This window comes from Staurois parvus, unplaced genomic scaffold (genome assembly GCF_062004578.1).
Source record: "Staurois parvus isolate SC_StPar_1 unplaced genomic scaffold, SC_StPar_1.0 ptg000053l, whole genome shotgun sequence".
Classification (NCBI taxonomy): domain Eukaryota; kingdom Metazoa; phylum Chordata; class Amphibia; order Anura; family Ranidae; genus Staurois; species Staurois parvus.
This window is the reverse complement of record NW_028317849.1, coordinates 5,072,434-5,089,052: the sequence shown is the minus strand read 5'-3', so window position 1 is coordinate 5,089,052 and position 16,619 is coordinate 5,072,434. Positions and strand designations below refer to the sequence as shown.

General features: G+C 43.8%; 2 protein-coding genes across 3 annotated transcripts in view; one reads left to right on the top strand and one right to left on the bottom strand.

Annotated features, from left to right (window-relative positions):
• Positions 1–2,826, bottom strand: part of BABAM1 (BRISC and BRCA1 A complex member 1) — a 39,658-nt gene extending 36,832 nt beyond the window's left edge. Inside the window, exon 1 of the mRNA XM_089667522.1 lies at positions 2,673–2,826. The gene's annotated coding sequence lies outside the window, so the exon portion shown is untranslated. The remainder of the gene's footprint in view (positions 1–2,672) is intronic.
• A 6,903-nt stretch (positions 2,827–9,729) lies between these two features.
• USHBP1 (USH1 protein network component harmonin binding protein 1) overlaps positions 9,730–16,619 on the top strand; it is an 82,479-nt gene continuing 75,589 nt past the window's right edge. For both annotated transcript variants that reach the window (XM_089667512.1, XM_089667505.1), the window contains exons 1-2: positions 9,730–9,769; positions 16,213–16,311. In XM_089667512.1, the coding sequence (XP_089523638.1) occupies positions 16,273–16,311 (39 nt within the window). In that variant the 5' untranslated portion in view covers positions 9,730–9,769; positions 16,213–16,272. The remainder of the gene's footprint in view (positions 9,770–16,212; positions 16,312–16,619) is intronic.

The following is a 16,619-nucleotide window of genomic DNA, read 5'->3' as shown; positions in this document are numbered from 1 at the left end:
TGTATGTGCAGGCAGTTACACAATGACAGGAAGAAACAATGAACTGCCTAGAGTGCTCCAAAGCACTCCTATAGTTCATTGAGAGCTACATGCCATCAGCCGCAAAGGCTGTTGGTACTTGTAGCTCTCCCACTAACAGAACTCTGTGAATAGATGACGCGGCCATGTGGACAGAGCCCCGCATGGCCACTTTTCTTTTTCCTCTAAATTGTGACAGTGAGTTTGGGAAGAAGACCCCTGGCCTGCATGCCACTAGGGGTGGCAGGTCAGGGAGCAGCTGTAGCAGTGGGAACATGCTACATGTTCCACATGTAACGTGTTCCCAAAGGTGAACTTATCCTTTAAAGTAGATCTAACTCCAATCACCAACATTTTGACAACTGCATAACGCATATACGCAGCAGCAGGAATAGTGGGCTTTACCACCCAGGCACCACACATATTTGGCCACAGTGGTCAGAGGTTGTGTGCCGACAGTGCATGCACTGTACGCTCTCAGCACACCGACCAAATTGTTACCGATAGCTCTTGGTCATGGCTTCTGATAGGGAATCTGTGGCATAGTTTCCTGATCATGTGACCACTGTAGAGCCAATTGTAGTGCTCACATGATACAGAAGCTGCACCATCTCCCACCGACCCTTGAAGTGGGTTTGGTTTCCAATATATTTCTGAACAAAGAAAACATACCATTTATGAATGACTATGATGATGCACAAATTGTTTTCCAGTTAGAATATGAAATTACTAGCAAGTTTCACCTGAGTGCTTGCCATATCTCCCCTAATGGGACACCGATATAAAATACAAAAATAATAATACATCTGACAGTGGTTTTAAAGTGTTACTAAAGTCTTGTTTTTTTTCTTTTAATAACAAACATGGTATACTTACCTGCTCTGTGCAGTGATTTTTGCACAGAGCAGCCCGGATCCTCCTCTTCTTGGTTCCCCTGGGCCAGAACTCCTGGCCCCTCCCTTTGGTGCCCCCACAGTAAGCAACTTGTTATAGGGGCACCAAAGAAGGTGTGCTCCTGAGCCATGGCTCTGTGTGCCCATTCACACACACAGCCGTGGCTTGGCCCCCTTCCTCTCCTTTTTGGCTCACTGGCTGCGACTGACGGCCATTGGATCCCGCTGCTGCCCCAGCCAATCAGGAGTGAGAGTCCCAAGAGAACTGAGACTCTCAGATAAATGTTAGGGGAGGCTGCTACACACAGAGGGCTTTTTACCTTCACGCTTAACCACTTTAACCCTTCAAAAAAAGGTTTGGCTTTAGGTAAACTTTAAAGTGGTTGTAAAGTCAAATTTTTTTTAACAAATATAGTGTACTTACTTGCTCTGTGCAATGGTTTTACACAGCAAGGCCCCAAACCTTCTCCTCCTCTAGGGTCCTCCACCAATGTTTTCAGCTCCTCCTCTTCTTTGTGTGCCACCATAGAAAGCCGCTTGCTATGGTGGCACATGTGCGGGTTTGCTCTCGAGCTAGGCTGTGTAGGTCCACGACACACAAAGCATAGCTCAGCCCTGTCCCCTCCTCACAGGATTTGATTGACAGCAGCGGAAGCAAAAGCCTCTATCCTGTGAATGCTACAGATGGGCACAGTGCAGAAACACATGAGGACTTGAGTGAGGTAAGTATTTGAGGGGGGGGGGGTGATAAAAAAAATACTGGGATAATTTTTACCTTGATGCAGAGTCCATTAAGGTAAAAAATATCTAGGCTTTACAACTACATTAAGTAAAACATTTGCCAGTTTGAAAAGGTTGACCACTGATTTCACCACTGATTCCTACTGAAGATGAGCTGTGTTTGCTCATTATATCTGTCACTACGTATCTTTTCTTCTCTGCCTATGATAAGTCAGCAAAAATGAAAAACATATTCACAGTCAGTGCCAAGTTTGAATTCTAAGGCCTCGTTCACACTTTTGCAGAGACCTCCAATGCAGAAAAGCACAAACCTCCACAGAAGCATGCAATTGTTTTCTATGGGCCCTGTTCACACCACAATGGTGCAGAGTAGAGTCTGCAGTTTTCTGCACTGAAGCTCCCCTGTAGTCTGCGTCTACCTGCATTTAATAAAATGGCACTTGTAACATTTCAGTAGAGTTAAAAAAAAAAAAAAAAAAGGTAAACAGTACCATGTGTTGTAAAAACGCAGAGCACTTTTAACCACCCCCAACACTGCCTGTACAGAATGGACACCAACCCACGTAGGAAAATATCATTTGTCTGTGCAGGCTAGAGTGAATAAACCTTTACCCTGGTTGTATAGCTTTTTTTTCTTGTTTTTTGGGATATCGCAGGGAAGGATTAGGTCTCCTGTCAGGTTTTACTGCCCACAGAGACTCCATGTCAGATTCCTTCTCTTCCTGTCTGGTAAAATGTCTGTCCCGGGTGTCCGCAGGACATGAAATGAGGGGAAATCTCTTTCACAGCAACAGACAAAAGTAAACATGCTTTTAGAAAGTGGAGATGCTATAACCCCAGTCAGCTTTTTATTGTTACTGATTTCCCTGGTGCTGATTTGTTCTCACTTCCTGTCCCCAGAACAGAAAGTAAGGGGAAATCTCCCTAGTGGAGCTCCAGCTGGCAGGGGCTCCAAACTTGGGTAGAGCACATAGTGGAATGTAGCAGTCATGGCTTAGAATACTATCATCAATACAGTACCTGTCCTGTTTTCAAGTTCCTTCGTTCCTCACTACACAGATATAGAGAACAAAACATGTAGGTTCATCACCCTTTCCAGTTCCACCCACTAGTCCTCTGCAGAAGCCAAGCCTCGATCTGAATAACTACAGCCAAGCCTCGATCTGAATAACTACAGCCAAGCCTCATTCTGGGTAGCAGTTAGCAAGCCTCGATCTGAATAACTACAGCCAAGCCTCGATCTGAATAACTACAGCCAAGCCTCGATCTGAATAACTATAGCTAAGCCTCGATCTGAGTAACTACAGCCAAGCCTCGATCTGGGTAGCAGCACATTCTAAAAATACCTTTGTTTTGATTCTCCCATTTGGTCTGTTAATTATACAATTGAAAGTGTTTAATTATATTTGTTCTACATGTTAAAAAATAAAAAAAACTAAAATACCTTTTTCATCCAGCCAGAAATCCTATGAGCTGATAACTTCCTGTGCTCTCCTTGTCTGGACTATTTATCAGAATTGTTCTCTGCTAAGTCCACTGGCTACAACACACAAGAGATTGAGGTGTTTTGTAGTCCTAGCACACTCCCTGTAATAGAGTGACAGCACTGATTAGTATGGTTGTCACCCTAGGACTGGAATTGAGTTAATGGCAGAATTATTAGGTACAAAAAAGAAGCAAATATTGTATAAGAAGAAAACTAATACAGCCATCACATCTAGGGACCTGTAAGGTGCAATAATATCACATTTTGTTCTTGGGTTTAGATCAGCTTTTCTCAACCAGGGTGCCCAGGCACCCTGGGGTGTCTTGAAGTTTCTGCAGGGGTTCCTTGGCAAAATATCTAAAAGTTGCACAAAACATGTATACAAGCCAGCGGGTGGAACAAGTCTGCCTTTTAGTTACACAAAGCCACAGGTTTTCATTGCACACCATTATGACCTTCTAGCTACCGGCATCCTGACAACCAATGACATCAGTTAAAAAGAAGGATGTCAGCTGCCTGCACAGCATCCTAGTTTGACCCTCCCCTGCCCCTCTCCATCAGTGCTGGCGTCACATTAGCTCAGTGATGGAGTAAAACTGAGATAAACACTGTAATACTAGTCAGGACCAGTGTGAAAAAGTGTATTTGATTTGGAAGAATGAATCACCTCTAGCGTTGGGTGTCCATGTGTGGATGTTGCTTCATTGTAAAAAACTATTAAAATAGTTTTTTACATTTTAGAATGGGGTGCCTCAAGACTTTCCATAATTTTAAAAGGTGCCTTGACTAAAAAAAGGCTGAGAAACACTAGTTTAGATAGACAAACCAATAACCCTAAAGCAAACCTTACCCTCCTTTTCCTTCAAAGCGCTACCCCCATAGAAGCTGCTGCAGTACTGTCCAGGTCTTCCCTAAACTTCGTCCCATAGCCAGGCACAAGGTAGTTTCACAGCCAGGTACAAACACTTTCAGAAACATGAAGCAATATTGGTGCTGCTACCCATGCAATCCCACATTCAAAGAGCTTACGAGAGCCTGATTCACAGTTGATCGGCTGTATACGATACTTCATTAGAAAGATCCACACGACCGTTGCTGCTCTTAAAACAGAATTAATTAGAGCTGCAGACAGAATTTCCTCAAATAGCAGCCTTGAGCAAAGTCCTAATGTCTGAAAGGGTTTAAACAGACATTGCTCTTCAGGACACCAGCCAGTGTCCCATCAGATCCCACAGTGTTTGTACTCACAAGGCCCAAAGACAGAAAGGTAGCCTCCTTCCAATCTTCCAAGCGATGCCCTCCAGTGGTACCAGACAGATCTTTGGCAGACAGCCCCCCTCATTTGGCTTGCTGAAGAACCAGGGTCACTCTCCCTCTCTCTTATCTCAGGCCCTCAGGTCGCTCACCTGAGGCCGCATGGCAGCAGGTGCCTGTGGAGGCAGCGTGCCTTCCCCCAGGCTGGTGCAATCCTCTCCAGGAAAGACCCAGGGCTCAATATGTTCAAAGAATAAATACCCTCTCCCAGCATCCTTCAGGACTGCACTCCCTGGGATTGCCTGGAGTGGCATTAATATTTAAATTTTGTTCTACATGAGTTCCACCTATACATCCAGAACCATTGTAGGTTACTTGGATACAGAGGAAGCCAGTGGTATAACTAGCAGCACTTGAACACACTGAGCAAGCAGTACTAATAATGGCAGATCTCTGTTAAGCAGAAACCCTAATTAGATTTTCCTAACAGTTGTCCTGTTAAGCAGAGGATCCAACTAAAATCTACCTATCCTAGCTCCTATATAGGAGGGTGCTATACCTATATATCACATCAGCATGTACGTTGTTCTCTTTTTTTCTGTTTTTGCTTTACTTACTTTTTTTTCTACTTCATGGCTATCCTGAAGGCAGTGGCATGGCTATCCTGAAGGCAGTGGTGATATAGCCCTAGCCACACCAGGGTGTCCTGGTAGGGCAACACGACTATTGCCTTTAGGGAAATCCCATACCTACACTGCGAGACCTCACAGTATTGTCATACTGCACATGCATGAGATGAATCACATGACATCATTTGCTGCATCTCAAGCATGTCACTACAGACATCTTCTGGTGTCAAAAAAAACATCCCTAAGGTCCCCTGGGTGTTTTCCTCTAAGTTTGACTAGTTCCCCCCATTCAGGTTTAAATTTTTTATAAAACAGGGATGTTGGGGAGGGGCGGTACTCTTAAAGTGTATCTCTAGTTTTTTTTTTTTTTCAACGGAGAAGCAGTAGACTCTAAATTTTTTTTTTGCTATCTCACCACTCATTTGTATTGGTGACCATTCTAGAAAGCAAGTGAGGTGAATGCTCAATTTTAGCTTTGTCCCCCCAAAAAAGGTGAGGGGTAATCTTCCAATGGGGACATCTATTGCAGGAGCAACTGTCTAACAGGAAATTAATCTTCCTTTAGGAGATTTCCTCTAAATTCCTGTTTCATCACTGGGGCGGGAATTAAAGGGGATAAAGGAATACAAAGTCTGCAATTTACACTCTCCGGCCACTTTATTAGGTACACCTTGCTAGTACTGGGTTGGACCTCCTTTTGCCTACAGAACTGCCTTAATTATCCATGGCATAGTCTCAACAATGTGTTGGAAACATTCCTCAGAGAGGTTTGTCCAAATTGGCATGAGTTACTGTTGCCTTTCTATCATCTCACACCAGTCTGTCCATTCTCCTCTGACCTCTAACATCAACAAGGCATTTTCATCTATACAACCACCACTCACTGGATTTTTTCTCTTTTTTTGGACCATTCTCTGTAAACCCTACAGATGGTTGTGCGTGAAAATCCCAGTCAGCAGTTTTTGAAATACTCAGACCAGCCCGTCTGGCACCAACAACCATGCCAATTTCAAAGTCACTTAAATCCCCTTTCTTCCCCATTCTGATGCACAGGTTGAACTTCAGCAAGTTGTCTTCACCACGTCTAGATGCCTCAACAAGGTGTTGGAAACATTCCTCAGAGACGTTTGTCCAAATTGACATGAGTTACTGTTGCCTTTCTATCATCTCACACCAGTCTGCCCATTCTCCTCTGACCTCTAACATCAACAAGGCATTTTCATCTATACAACTGCCACTCACTGGATATTTTCTCTTTTTCAGACCATTCTCTGTAAACCCTAGAGATGGTTGTGTGTGAAAATCTCCGTAGACCAGCAGTTTTTGAAATACCCAGACCAGCCTATCTGGCACCAACAACCAAGCCAATTTCAAAGTCACTTAAATCCCCTTTCTTCCCCATTCTGATGCACGGGTTGAACTTCAGCAAGTTGTCTTCACCACGTCTAGATGCCTAAATGCATTGAGTTGCTGCCAAGTGATTGGCTGATTAGCAATTTGTGTTACCAAGGTGTACCTAATAAAGTGGTAGTGTAGTGTTCTGCCTTGGTTAGGCTAAATTAAATTTTTGGATCTGCTATACTCAGTGGAGTGGTGATCTGTTTTATGATCTGATGATGTTTTCCTAGGCTTAGTGGTTGATTATTCCTGCCTATTTCTAGAAGTATCCAGATAATAGAAGAGGAGAGTCAATCACTGAAGCTATGAATTTTTATCGGTGCTCAGCCAAAGCTTTTAGAAGGGAGCACAGAAGGTGGCTGAGCAAGGAGATAAACATTTGGGAGGCCTGCTCATAGAGTCTTGTCCTGGGGCTGCTGCCCTGGGATGCAGCTTGTGTACTGGAGCTGCTGTTTGGGCCTCAGCATGTGCTGGGCTGAGCGCTCAGAAGAGATTTCACTAAAGATGTTTCATAGAGGGCATCCCCTGGAGACAGTGGTCTGGACAAGAATCCTTTTTTATCCCTCACTGAAGAGTGTCACATGGAAGCTGGAGTTAGTGGCAGCTGTTCATGTACAAGACCTTCATTGGAGATCCCAGGTGTTCATGTACTTTGGGAAGCAAGTTCCAGAATTTGCTGTCAAGGCTGCTGTTGCTCGTATAGCGTTCTAGTTTAACTGGTCATTCCTCTTACCACCAGAAATAAGGATGCAACTAAAAGTTTCCTGGTAAGAGACTGTTTTGTTGTTGCAAACGCTGGAATATTCTGCACTCTTACTCTTTCCTGTTCAGAGTACCCATAATGGCCCATAATGCATTGGAGGGTCATTTTAGAGCAGATGATGTTTCAAACCTAAATTGCATTCATAACTGGATTTAGGGGGGTGCTTGGGTGGGCTGCATCCCCCCAGATTTCAGTTTCCCCACCTCATTGCCCTCCGCCTTAAATGTCAAGCCCGGCCACTGATTTTTTTCCATCCCTACACTGCACACAGCTCCTCCTTCCCCCCAGACTATACATAGATGAGTACACATTCGCGTACACACAGCCATGAACTGCACAGTGTGTAGATGGCTAATGGAGCTGCACTGCCATTCTGACCAAGAAATTTAACAGTTCAGAAATGCAACATAACAGCCAGCTACACACTGTGCAGATCATGGCTGTGTGTAAGACAGTGTGATCTCAGCTATGTAGTGCGGGGAAGAGGAGCTGTGTGCAGTGCAGGGATGGGAAAGAAGCTCTGCTAAATGCCCTTCCAGCGGTGATCCCTGTTTTCATCTTTCCAGTGGTGTTCCTTTGCCTTTTTAAGTGGGGATCCTTGACCTCTGTCTTTCCAGTGGAGATTCCTCTTCTCTGCCCTGCCAATGATGATTCCTGTCCTCTGCCCTGCCAATGATGATTCCTTTTCGCTACCCTGCCAGCAGTGATCCCTGTCCTCTGCCTTTCCAGTGATGATCCATCGGTGATCCCTGTCCTCAACCTTCCCAATGATAATTCCTGTCCTCTGCCTGCCAGACGTGATCCCTGTCCTCTGCCTTGCCAGTGATGATCCCTGTCCTCTGCCTTTCCATCGGTAATCCCTGTCCTCTGCCTTTCCATCGTTGATCCCTGTCCTCTGCCTTCCCATTGGTGATCCCTGTCCTCTGCCTTTCCTTTGATGATCTCTGTCCCCTGGCTTTCCAGTGGTGATCCCTGTCCTCTGTCATGCCAGCTGTGATCCCTGTCCATTGCCTTTCCAGTGGTGATCTCTGTCCTTTGTCTTTCCATCGGTGATCCCAGTCCTCTGTCTTCCCATTGGTGATTCCTGTCCTCCACCCTGCCAGCGGCGATCCTTGTCCCCTGCCGCTCCAGTGGTGATCCCTGTCCTCTGCCCTGCCAGTGATGATTCCTGTCCTCTGCCTTTCCATCAGTGATCCCTGTCCTCTGCCTTCCCATTGGTTATCCTTGTCCTCTGACTTTCCACTGGTGATCTCTGTCCTCTGCCATGACAGCAAACATCCTTGTTCTCTGCCTTTCCAGCGGTGATCGCTGTCCTCTGCCCTTCCAGCGGTGATCCTTGTCCTTTGTCTTTTCATTGGTGATCCCTGTCCTCTGCCTTCCCATTGGTGATCCCTGTTCTCTGCCCTACTGGTGGTGATCCCTATCCTCTGCCCTGCCAGCAGTGATCCCTGTTCTCTGCCCTACCAGAAGTCAACCCTATTCTCTGCCCTGCCAGCAGTGATCTCAGTCCTCTGCCATGCCAGCAGTGACCCCTGTCTTTTGCCTGCTAGCAAAGACATCTGATCTCTGGCCTACTGACCCTTGTCCTCTGCCCTGCTGACCCCTGTCTTTAGTTCAGTTGACCCCTTTCCTCTGCTCCATATACCCCTGTCTTGCGGTACCCTGCTGACCCCCTGTACACCGCCCTATCGATTCCTGTACACTCCCATCCTGTCCTACCATCTTTTGACCAGGAGGAGGTAAGATCTACACTAGTGACAAACTGTAGCATATTCTTTATATACCATTTTTTATTTTGCCCATAGTTCAATTTTAAGCACAGGTCTCTGGCGGCAAGACAAAGAGATTGGAGCTAACTGGAAAGTGTGCCATTTTAAACTACTTGTGTAGACAATAAAAGGTATTATTTTATATTTTAAAGGGTACCTTCAGGTTTCTTTAGGGGTTCCTTCGGAAAATGCCTAAAAACTGCCCAAAAATTGTATACAAGCCAGCAGCTGGATGATGCCTGCCTTTTAGTTACACAAAGCCACAGGTTTTCATTGTGCACTATCACAACCTTCCAGCCACCAGTGTCCTAACGTCCAACGAAATCATTAGTTGATACGGAAGATGTCAGCTGCCTGCACAGCATTTTTGTTTTCCCCTTCCCTGCCCCTATCTGTCAGCACTGGGGTCACATTAGTTGAATGAGGCAGAGAAACTGAGGGAGAAGAGAAATACTGGAATACTAGTCAGTGCCAATGTGCAAAGGTATATTTGCTTTGGAACAATAAACCACCTCTAATGTTGGGTGTCTATGTGGGTTTTCATTGCTATGTTTTGTGATACTATTAGTTTAATGTTTTTCATTTTTAATGGAGGACCTTGAGACTGGGCCTAATTTTAAAGGGTGCCTTGACTATAAAAAGGTTGAGAAACACTGTTTTAATGGTTGTCTGTACTAAAACTTCATACTGACCTCCATCCTCAGGAAGCCCCTTCCTAGTAGAGGAATGTCCGCGTCTCCAGATCACGTCCTGTTTCCTTCCCTTGTTCTCAGTCACTTGTGAACTTGTGGACACAATGGTCGACTTAAACATTAGAGGTAAGTTCAAGCCTGCATAATGATGCACATTGGTATGCTTAATATCAATTTTCTGTAGTGCTTGTTTGCTAGAAAGCAAGAGTTAATAGTAAAATGTTATCTGCGCAGACAGATTTCAAACCTCATGTTATTTAACATATAACATATTATATTATTTTATTGAAATGTATTTAAGGTTTACCTTTATACTGTTTTGTTGCTCAAGTCTTTTTTTTTTTATATTTATGACTTGATTTTTTTAAGGACTTGTTATTTAATCTTTATAAGTTTAGTTTACATTCCTTATAAAGTTTTACATATAAACATATAAATAATCTACTATAATTGGTGCTGACATACTACTTTGCTGCCACAAAGGGACCTTAACCTGAGTCCCAGCTTAAATCTTCTTGAGTCCCAGAGTTTTTTTGTAATGGTGGCTCTGTTTCGCACCGTATACCTTTAGCATTTTCAGTCTACCCCAGTGGACAGTAGCAGATTTTTCTATATATACTTTTATTTGAGTAATTTTTGGAAGAAATTGTGAAAATTAAAAAAAAAAGCATTATCCTGTTTCTTTTGCAACTTTTCACAATTTGCTCACCCCTAAATATTCACCTTAAAACATAAGCCTCAACTAAAATATCACAATTTTATTTTTTGTTTTTGTTTTTATTTTTTTGAAGTGGTAAAACTCCAAGTAAATGTTCGTGTTTTATTTTTGGGAGAGCTTTCTTCATCTTTTGATGCTACATTTAACAAAGGCTGCAGCACACTACTACATAAAGATAAAAAATATATGCATCATTTACTGTTTATGTAGGCTGACAGTATTGCAGTAATAAAAAAAAGAAAGCTTTATTTGGGGTTAAACAAGTTCCCACCAGCCATATGCATATATGCAGCCTTTCAGCGGGTAGGCTTTAACACCGAGAGGCCTCATATACACGTCCTTGTGTAAACATTTTCCTGTGCTGAGAATGCGTGCCCTCCGAGCACAGTCACCGGTGGGCAGGAGCGGACTGACCATTTGGAAACTCGGGCACTGCCCGAGGGCCCGGGTCAGTAGGGGGCCCCATGAGATGCCCCTGGTACCTTTTTCATAGGCTATTTTGAGTTTGGGCAAGGACACAGGGGCCCCATGATCCCCTTTTGCCCGGGGGCCCCATGAGTTGTCAGTCCACCCCTGCCGGTGGGTACCAGAGAGCTCCAATGCATACTTGGCATTGGGAGCTTTCCGATCATGTGACAGCTGCTCATGATTGGAATGCCTGTCTCAGCCTTCTGGCATTTGGAAGCTCCTAAAGGGCGGGGAGCGGCGGCGGAAGGGGTTAAGGGCTGTGGAATGATAGTAGGCCAGCTAATACCAGCAATGTCACAGAAACTGCAAATGTAGCTACATCAAAAGGATATTCTGAATATGCCCCATGGGTTCCTGATCTTGACAGTCTCTGGCAGGGTTTCACTGTGGCAAGATGTCATTTACACACATAAAGAGTTACAGTCTGCAACAGTATACCGAGTTGTAAGGCTTTGTACACATTTCCACAGTCACCAGACACTGTGTCACTCCTTGCTGACCTTGACATTGCATGTAATCCCATTATGTAATGCGTGCTCTAATGAAGCAATGTGCCTGTAACATTGCATGTGACCCAGAACTGCTAGCCACTACAACAGGTGCTCCAAGTTGGGCTGTTATTGCACAAACACCATACAGTATGATTGCCTTTCTATTTCTAAAACCATACATCTATATATGCATGCTAGAGAGATCAGCGGTACTGAATACTGAATTCATGATAAAATATGATGTCATGTGTGTAGTGACCCTGCATTAAGTTAGTGTTCACAGCTATTCAATTTATTGTGTTTGCTTCCAGGCTGCAGGCAGCCTGAGCTTTGTTTATGTTTTCTGTGTTCACTCCCATATGGAAAAATATATTTGAAATATATTTTAAAAATATTGTTCCCAAATATATTGACATATATTTAAAATGCTACAATTTTGACCATATTCAATATATTTTCAAAATATATTTCAATATATATATATATTGTATGTTGAAATGCATTTTTATTACAGGATATATGAAAAATATTTTTAAAAATACATTTCAAATATACTGTATGTCTTTAAAAATACAAATCTACATTTTTGGAATACATTTACAAATATACGTAAAAATGTATGTTAAAATTACTTTTTTATATGTTAAAAAAAATCGTAAGAATATTTAAAAAAATATATTTTTAAAAAAATATATTTTTTTAAAATATAGTGTTCAGAATTTTTTTTTAACATATAAAAAAGTAATTTTAACATATATTTTTACGTATATTTATAAATGCATTCCAAAAATGTAGATTTGTATTTTTAAAGACGTACAGTATATTTGAAATGTATTTTTACAAATATTTTTCATATATTTTGTAGTAAAAACGCATTTCAACATACCGTATATATATATATATATATATATATATATATTTATTGAAATATATTGAATATGGTCAAAATTGTAGCATTACAAATATATGTCAATATATTTGGAAAGAATATTTTTAAAATATATTTCAAATATATTTTTCTTTCATGTGGGCTGGGTTTCTCCTAAACTCAAGATTATCTCTGCCAGTTTCTGTTGGGTTGTATCGAAGGCGCTGTTCACATCTGGCACTTTGGGATCGCGGGCAGAATCGCCGCAAATCTGTCCGTGATTCTAGATCGCACTGTAATAGTGGCAAAATGTACCATGCATGTGGAGCATGTGGAGCACCTTCCTAGTCAGGTGCTAGGATGTATAGTTAGGTTAAGCATAGCTGTGTTTCTCTGCTTACCAGAGAGGCTGTCAGGTAAATTCAGTGAGGTATTCTGCTTGCTTGATGAGTTAGGTCTGCACATCCTGCTCTGGTGCTTTTGGAGTTTGCCCACCTTCAGGAAGCTACGAGAGCCTTCCAGCACATGGGAAGCGGCTATGCAAATGCACAGCATGAATATGAATACAGCCCTGGACAATTGCAAAGGATGGTGGCCCCATCCACCCATTGAATACTGGGAGTTGTATTTATATTCTGGGAGGACATGGGTGGAGGGCTTTCCCAGAAGCGGATTGCACCAGCCAGGCTGTAGGCAGGCTGCCTCGCCTGGCACCTGCTGACATGTGGCCTGAGGTGGGTCGACCTGAGGGCCCGAAATTAAAGAGAGTGACCCTGGTTCTTCAGTAAGTTGTTCACCAAAGCTCTGTTTGGTGTCACTGGAGGGTTTCACTTGGACGATTGGAAGGAGGAAACCATTCTGCCCTTGGGCCTTGTGAGTACTGACATTGAGGAATTTGGGGACATTGCGTGCTTGCTACCTCCCCAGCAAGTCAGCATAGGTCTAGAAAAATGGAATACTGGCTAGTGTTCTGAAGAGCTTGCTGCTACCTGCTGCTATATATTATAAGAAAGCCTGCTATCTACTGTCAGCCAAGACCAGGGGCAGACTGACCATTTGGAAACTCGGGCACTGCCTGAGGGCCCGGGGTCAGTAGGGGGCCCCATGAGATGCCCCTGGTACCTTTTTTATAGGCTTTTTTGAGTTTGGGCAAGGACACAGGGGCCCCATGATCCCCTATTGCCCGGGGGCCCAATGAGTTGTCAGTCCGCCCCTGGCCAAGACTTCATAAATGTTCAACTAAGAGATCAGCTAGATGTGCTCAGTGTGAATAGTTCTGATTTTGGAGTATCCTACTACCATTCCCCATCCCTATCCACAGTTCTATAATAAACTCAAAAAACAAAAACATCCCCTAGACTGGTCATTGAAGACAAAGAAGTGTGTGTATTTGGCTGAAGAAGTACACTGTGCCTGGCTGCGAGGCAAGTAAAGGGGAGCCCGTGGATAACATGCAGGTAGCTCCTTTGAGGGTAGCACTACATGTGTTTGGGTTCCATTCATTTTTCCCGGCAAACTGCATCATGCGAAGCTTGTCACCCAAAAAAGGAGCAGGAGCCTCTTTTGGACTACAAGCTTTACACAATGCAGTTTGCCACAATTGCTGCTATTAAAAATGAATGGCACCCAAACACATATGGTGTGTTGTTGCCACTATTGCAGAGAGATTGGGAATCGTGGGCAGAATCGCACTGATTCCGCCTGCGATCCCAAATTGCAAGATGCGAACAGGGCCTAACAATGTGAGATGTAACAATGTATTGTTGTGTTATGAATGTTTATCTGTATTGGACAGCATCAGATTGTTTTTCCAGTTGCTTAGTTGCCAACATTGTAAAAAAAGTTTCAGAGCACTTTTTGTTCTTTATGTCCAGAAAGCCAGTGAAGGCGGAGCAGTATGTTAATTAGGGTGGGGCATTCATTTATTAGTGTGGTTTACCCTGGAAGAGTAAAGTGGTGGTACGCAAAGCACACCACGCCAAAAAATGAGCGTGGATTAAATAACGCAAAATATTGGGCATGGCTTAAAGGGGGTGTGGTTAAATAGAGTGAAATTTTATTGGGCTCCCCCCCCATGCAATTTTTCTCTCCACCCCAATATCTCAAAAAACAAAACACACACATAGACTTAAACATAAAGAACTGGTCCACATTCACTGATTGGTTGCTAGAGGTTACAGCACATCATTACTGCCCACTGATTGGTTGCTAGAGGTTGCTGTACATCATTACTGCTCACTGATTGGTTGCTAGAGGTTACTGCAGGTAGTGCAGGAGAGGGTCAGAGACTTCAGACAAAGTACAGGAGAGGGTCAGAGACTGCAGGAGTAGTACCGAAGAGGTTCAGAGACTGCAGGAGTAGTACAGAAGTTGGTCAGAGACAGCATTAGTAGTACTGGAGATGGTCAGAGACTGCAGGTGTAGTACAGGAGATAGTCAGAGACTGCAGGTGTACGACAAGAGAGGGTCAGAGACTGCAGACATAGTACAGGAGTTGGTCAGAGACTGCAGGGTACTACAGTAGTGGGTGAGAAACTGCAGGCGCAGTACAAGAGAGGGTCAGAGACTGCAGGTGTACCACAGGAGAGGGTCGGAGACTGCAGACATACTACAGAAGAGGGTCAGGGACTGCAGGGGTACTACAGGAGAGGGTCAGAGACTGCAGGAGTACCACAGGAGAGGGTCAGATACTGCAGGTGTAGTACAGGAGAGGGTCAGAGACTGCAGGTGTACTACAGGAGGGGGTCAGAGACTGCAGGCTTACTACAGGAGGGGGTCAGGGACTGCAGGAGTGCTACAGAAGAGGGCCAGAGACTGCAAGCGTAGTATAGGAGAGGGTCAGAAACTGTAGGCATAGTACAGGAATTGGTTAGAGACTGCAACCGTACCACAGGAAAGGGTCGAAGACTGCAGTTGTACCACAGGACAGGGTCAGAGACTACAGGAATACAACAAAAGAAAGACAGAGACTGCAGGCATACCACAAAAGAGGGTCTGCGGCCACTCTGCTCCCCATCCTCTCTAGAAGATTTTGTCATTGCCTGGGTGCAGTGAAGCAGCATTGTCAGAAACCGGTGTGTACAGCTGGTCTCCCTGTATAAGCAGTTCTGTGGGGGGAGGTCTGTAGGTCCCCAGGGAAGGATGCCGGACAGAGATGTTGCTCTTTGCTCCCACTGATAGTCCAAGACATGCCAGATTTTACTGCCCCGACTCCGTGATCTGCCCAGATTTTTGGAACTCAGCCAGGGACAAGGTCAGCCCAGGACAGCTGTCAAATTTCGGTGACTGTCCCGGCCAATTCATGACTGTTGGCAACTATGGAGTTGCAGGGAGAGTATATATATTTGGAGCAACCTTCCAGAAAGGTTTCTGCCTGGTGAGGATGCCATTGTGAGTCTGCCATCACTGAAGCACTTTAGAATAGTGAAAATGCCACAACGAAGAGTTATTTTTCTGGGGCCTAGACAAAGGCCCATGGAAATTAGGCTGGCTTTTGTTAGGGCCTAGAGAATGAGGAAGATGATTACTGGGCCTAGAGAATGAGGAAGATGACTACTGGGCCTAGAGAATGAGGATGATGGCTACCTGTCTGGAGCATCTTCACAGGAGTCTGCTATGCTGAAGAATGTCCAAGAGTTTGGGGGAAGCCATTGCCAGATATACTTTGCATGGTGACCTCATTATTCAGTACTGTAAGGTATCTGTGACTACCTGTGTGATACCATAAAAACAGCAAAATATCTCAGGTATCCTGTACTCCTATGCCTCTCCACAGATTTCTTGAGCAAATGAACTATAATGAGCATATAAACTAAAGAGACTGGGGCTCAATTGTTTGTTTTTCCCCACCACAAGCCAAAGACCCAAAGTGAAATGTTAAAATGCTAGTTTTTTGAGCCACTTGGGGGTCAACACTTGTTGCCCAGGGGTATGGGACTGCTACATGTGTATTATTGTACTTCTAAAGCATTTTGTACAGAACATAGATAAAAGAGCTTGTTCATTACGTGTCTTATTGTTTCAGCTTAAGGAAATTTTAATCAAGACACATCCAAAGAGATGGAAGAATCTCCTCAATCAGATCATGAAATACATCCACCTCAGGCACATACTGGAAATGAAGGTAGTTGTCCATAACTTTGCTTATTGAAGAGAGTTAACAGAATGAATATACTTTCAAATATGGTCACAGACATACAGAATGTCACCAAACTAAACTAAAACCCTTGCTGATAGCCCCTCTGTACGACAAACTGGAAAAATATTTGTTCCTGTCAGTTAACAACACTTTTAAAGGGCAGATTATGTGGGTAGCCAATTCAATACACCTTAGGCCCCTTTACTTTCTGCAACTTAGGGTAAATGCTGTTCTGTGATCTCCACCTTAAACTGTCTCCGTGCTAAGCACTGACTTTCTGCAATACTCAGGTG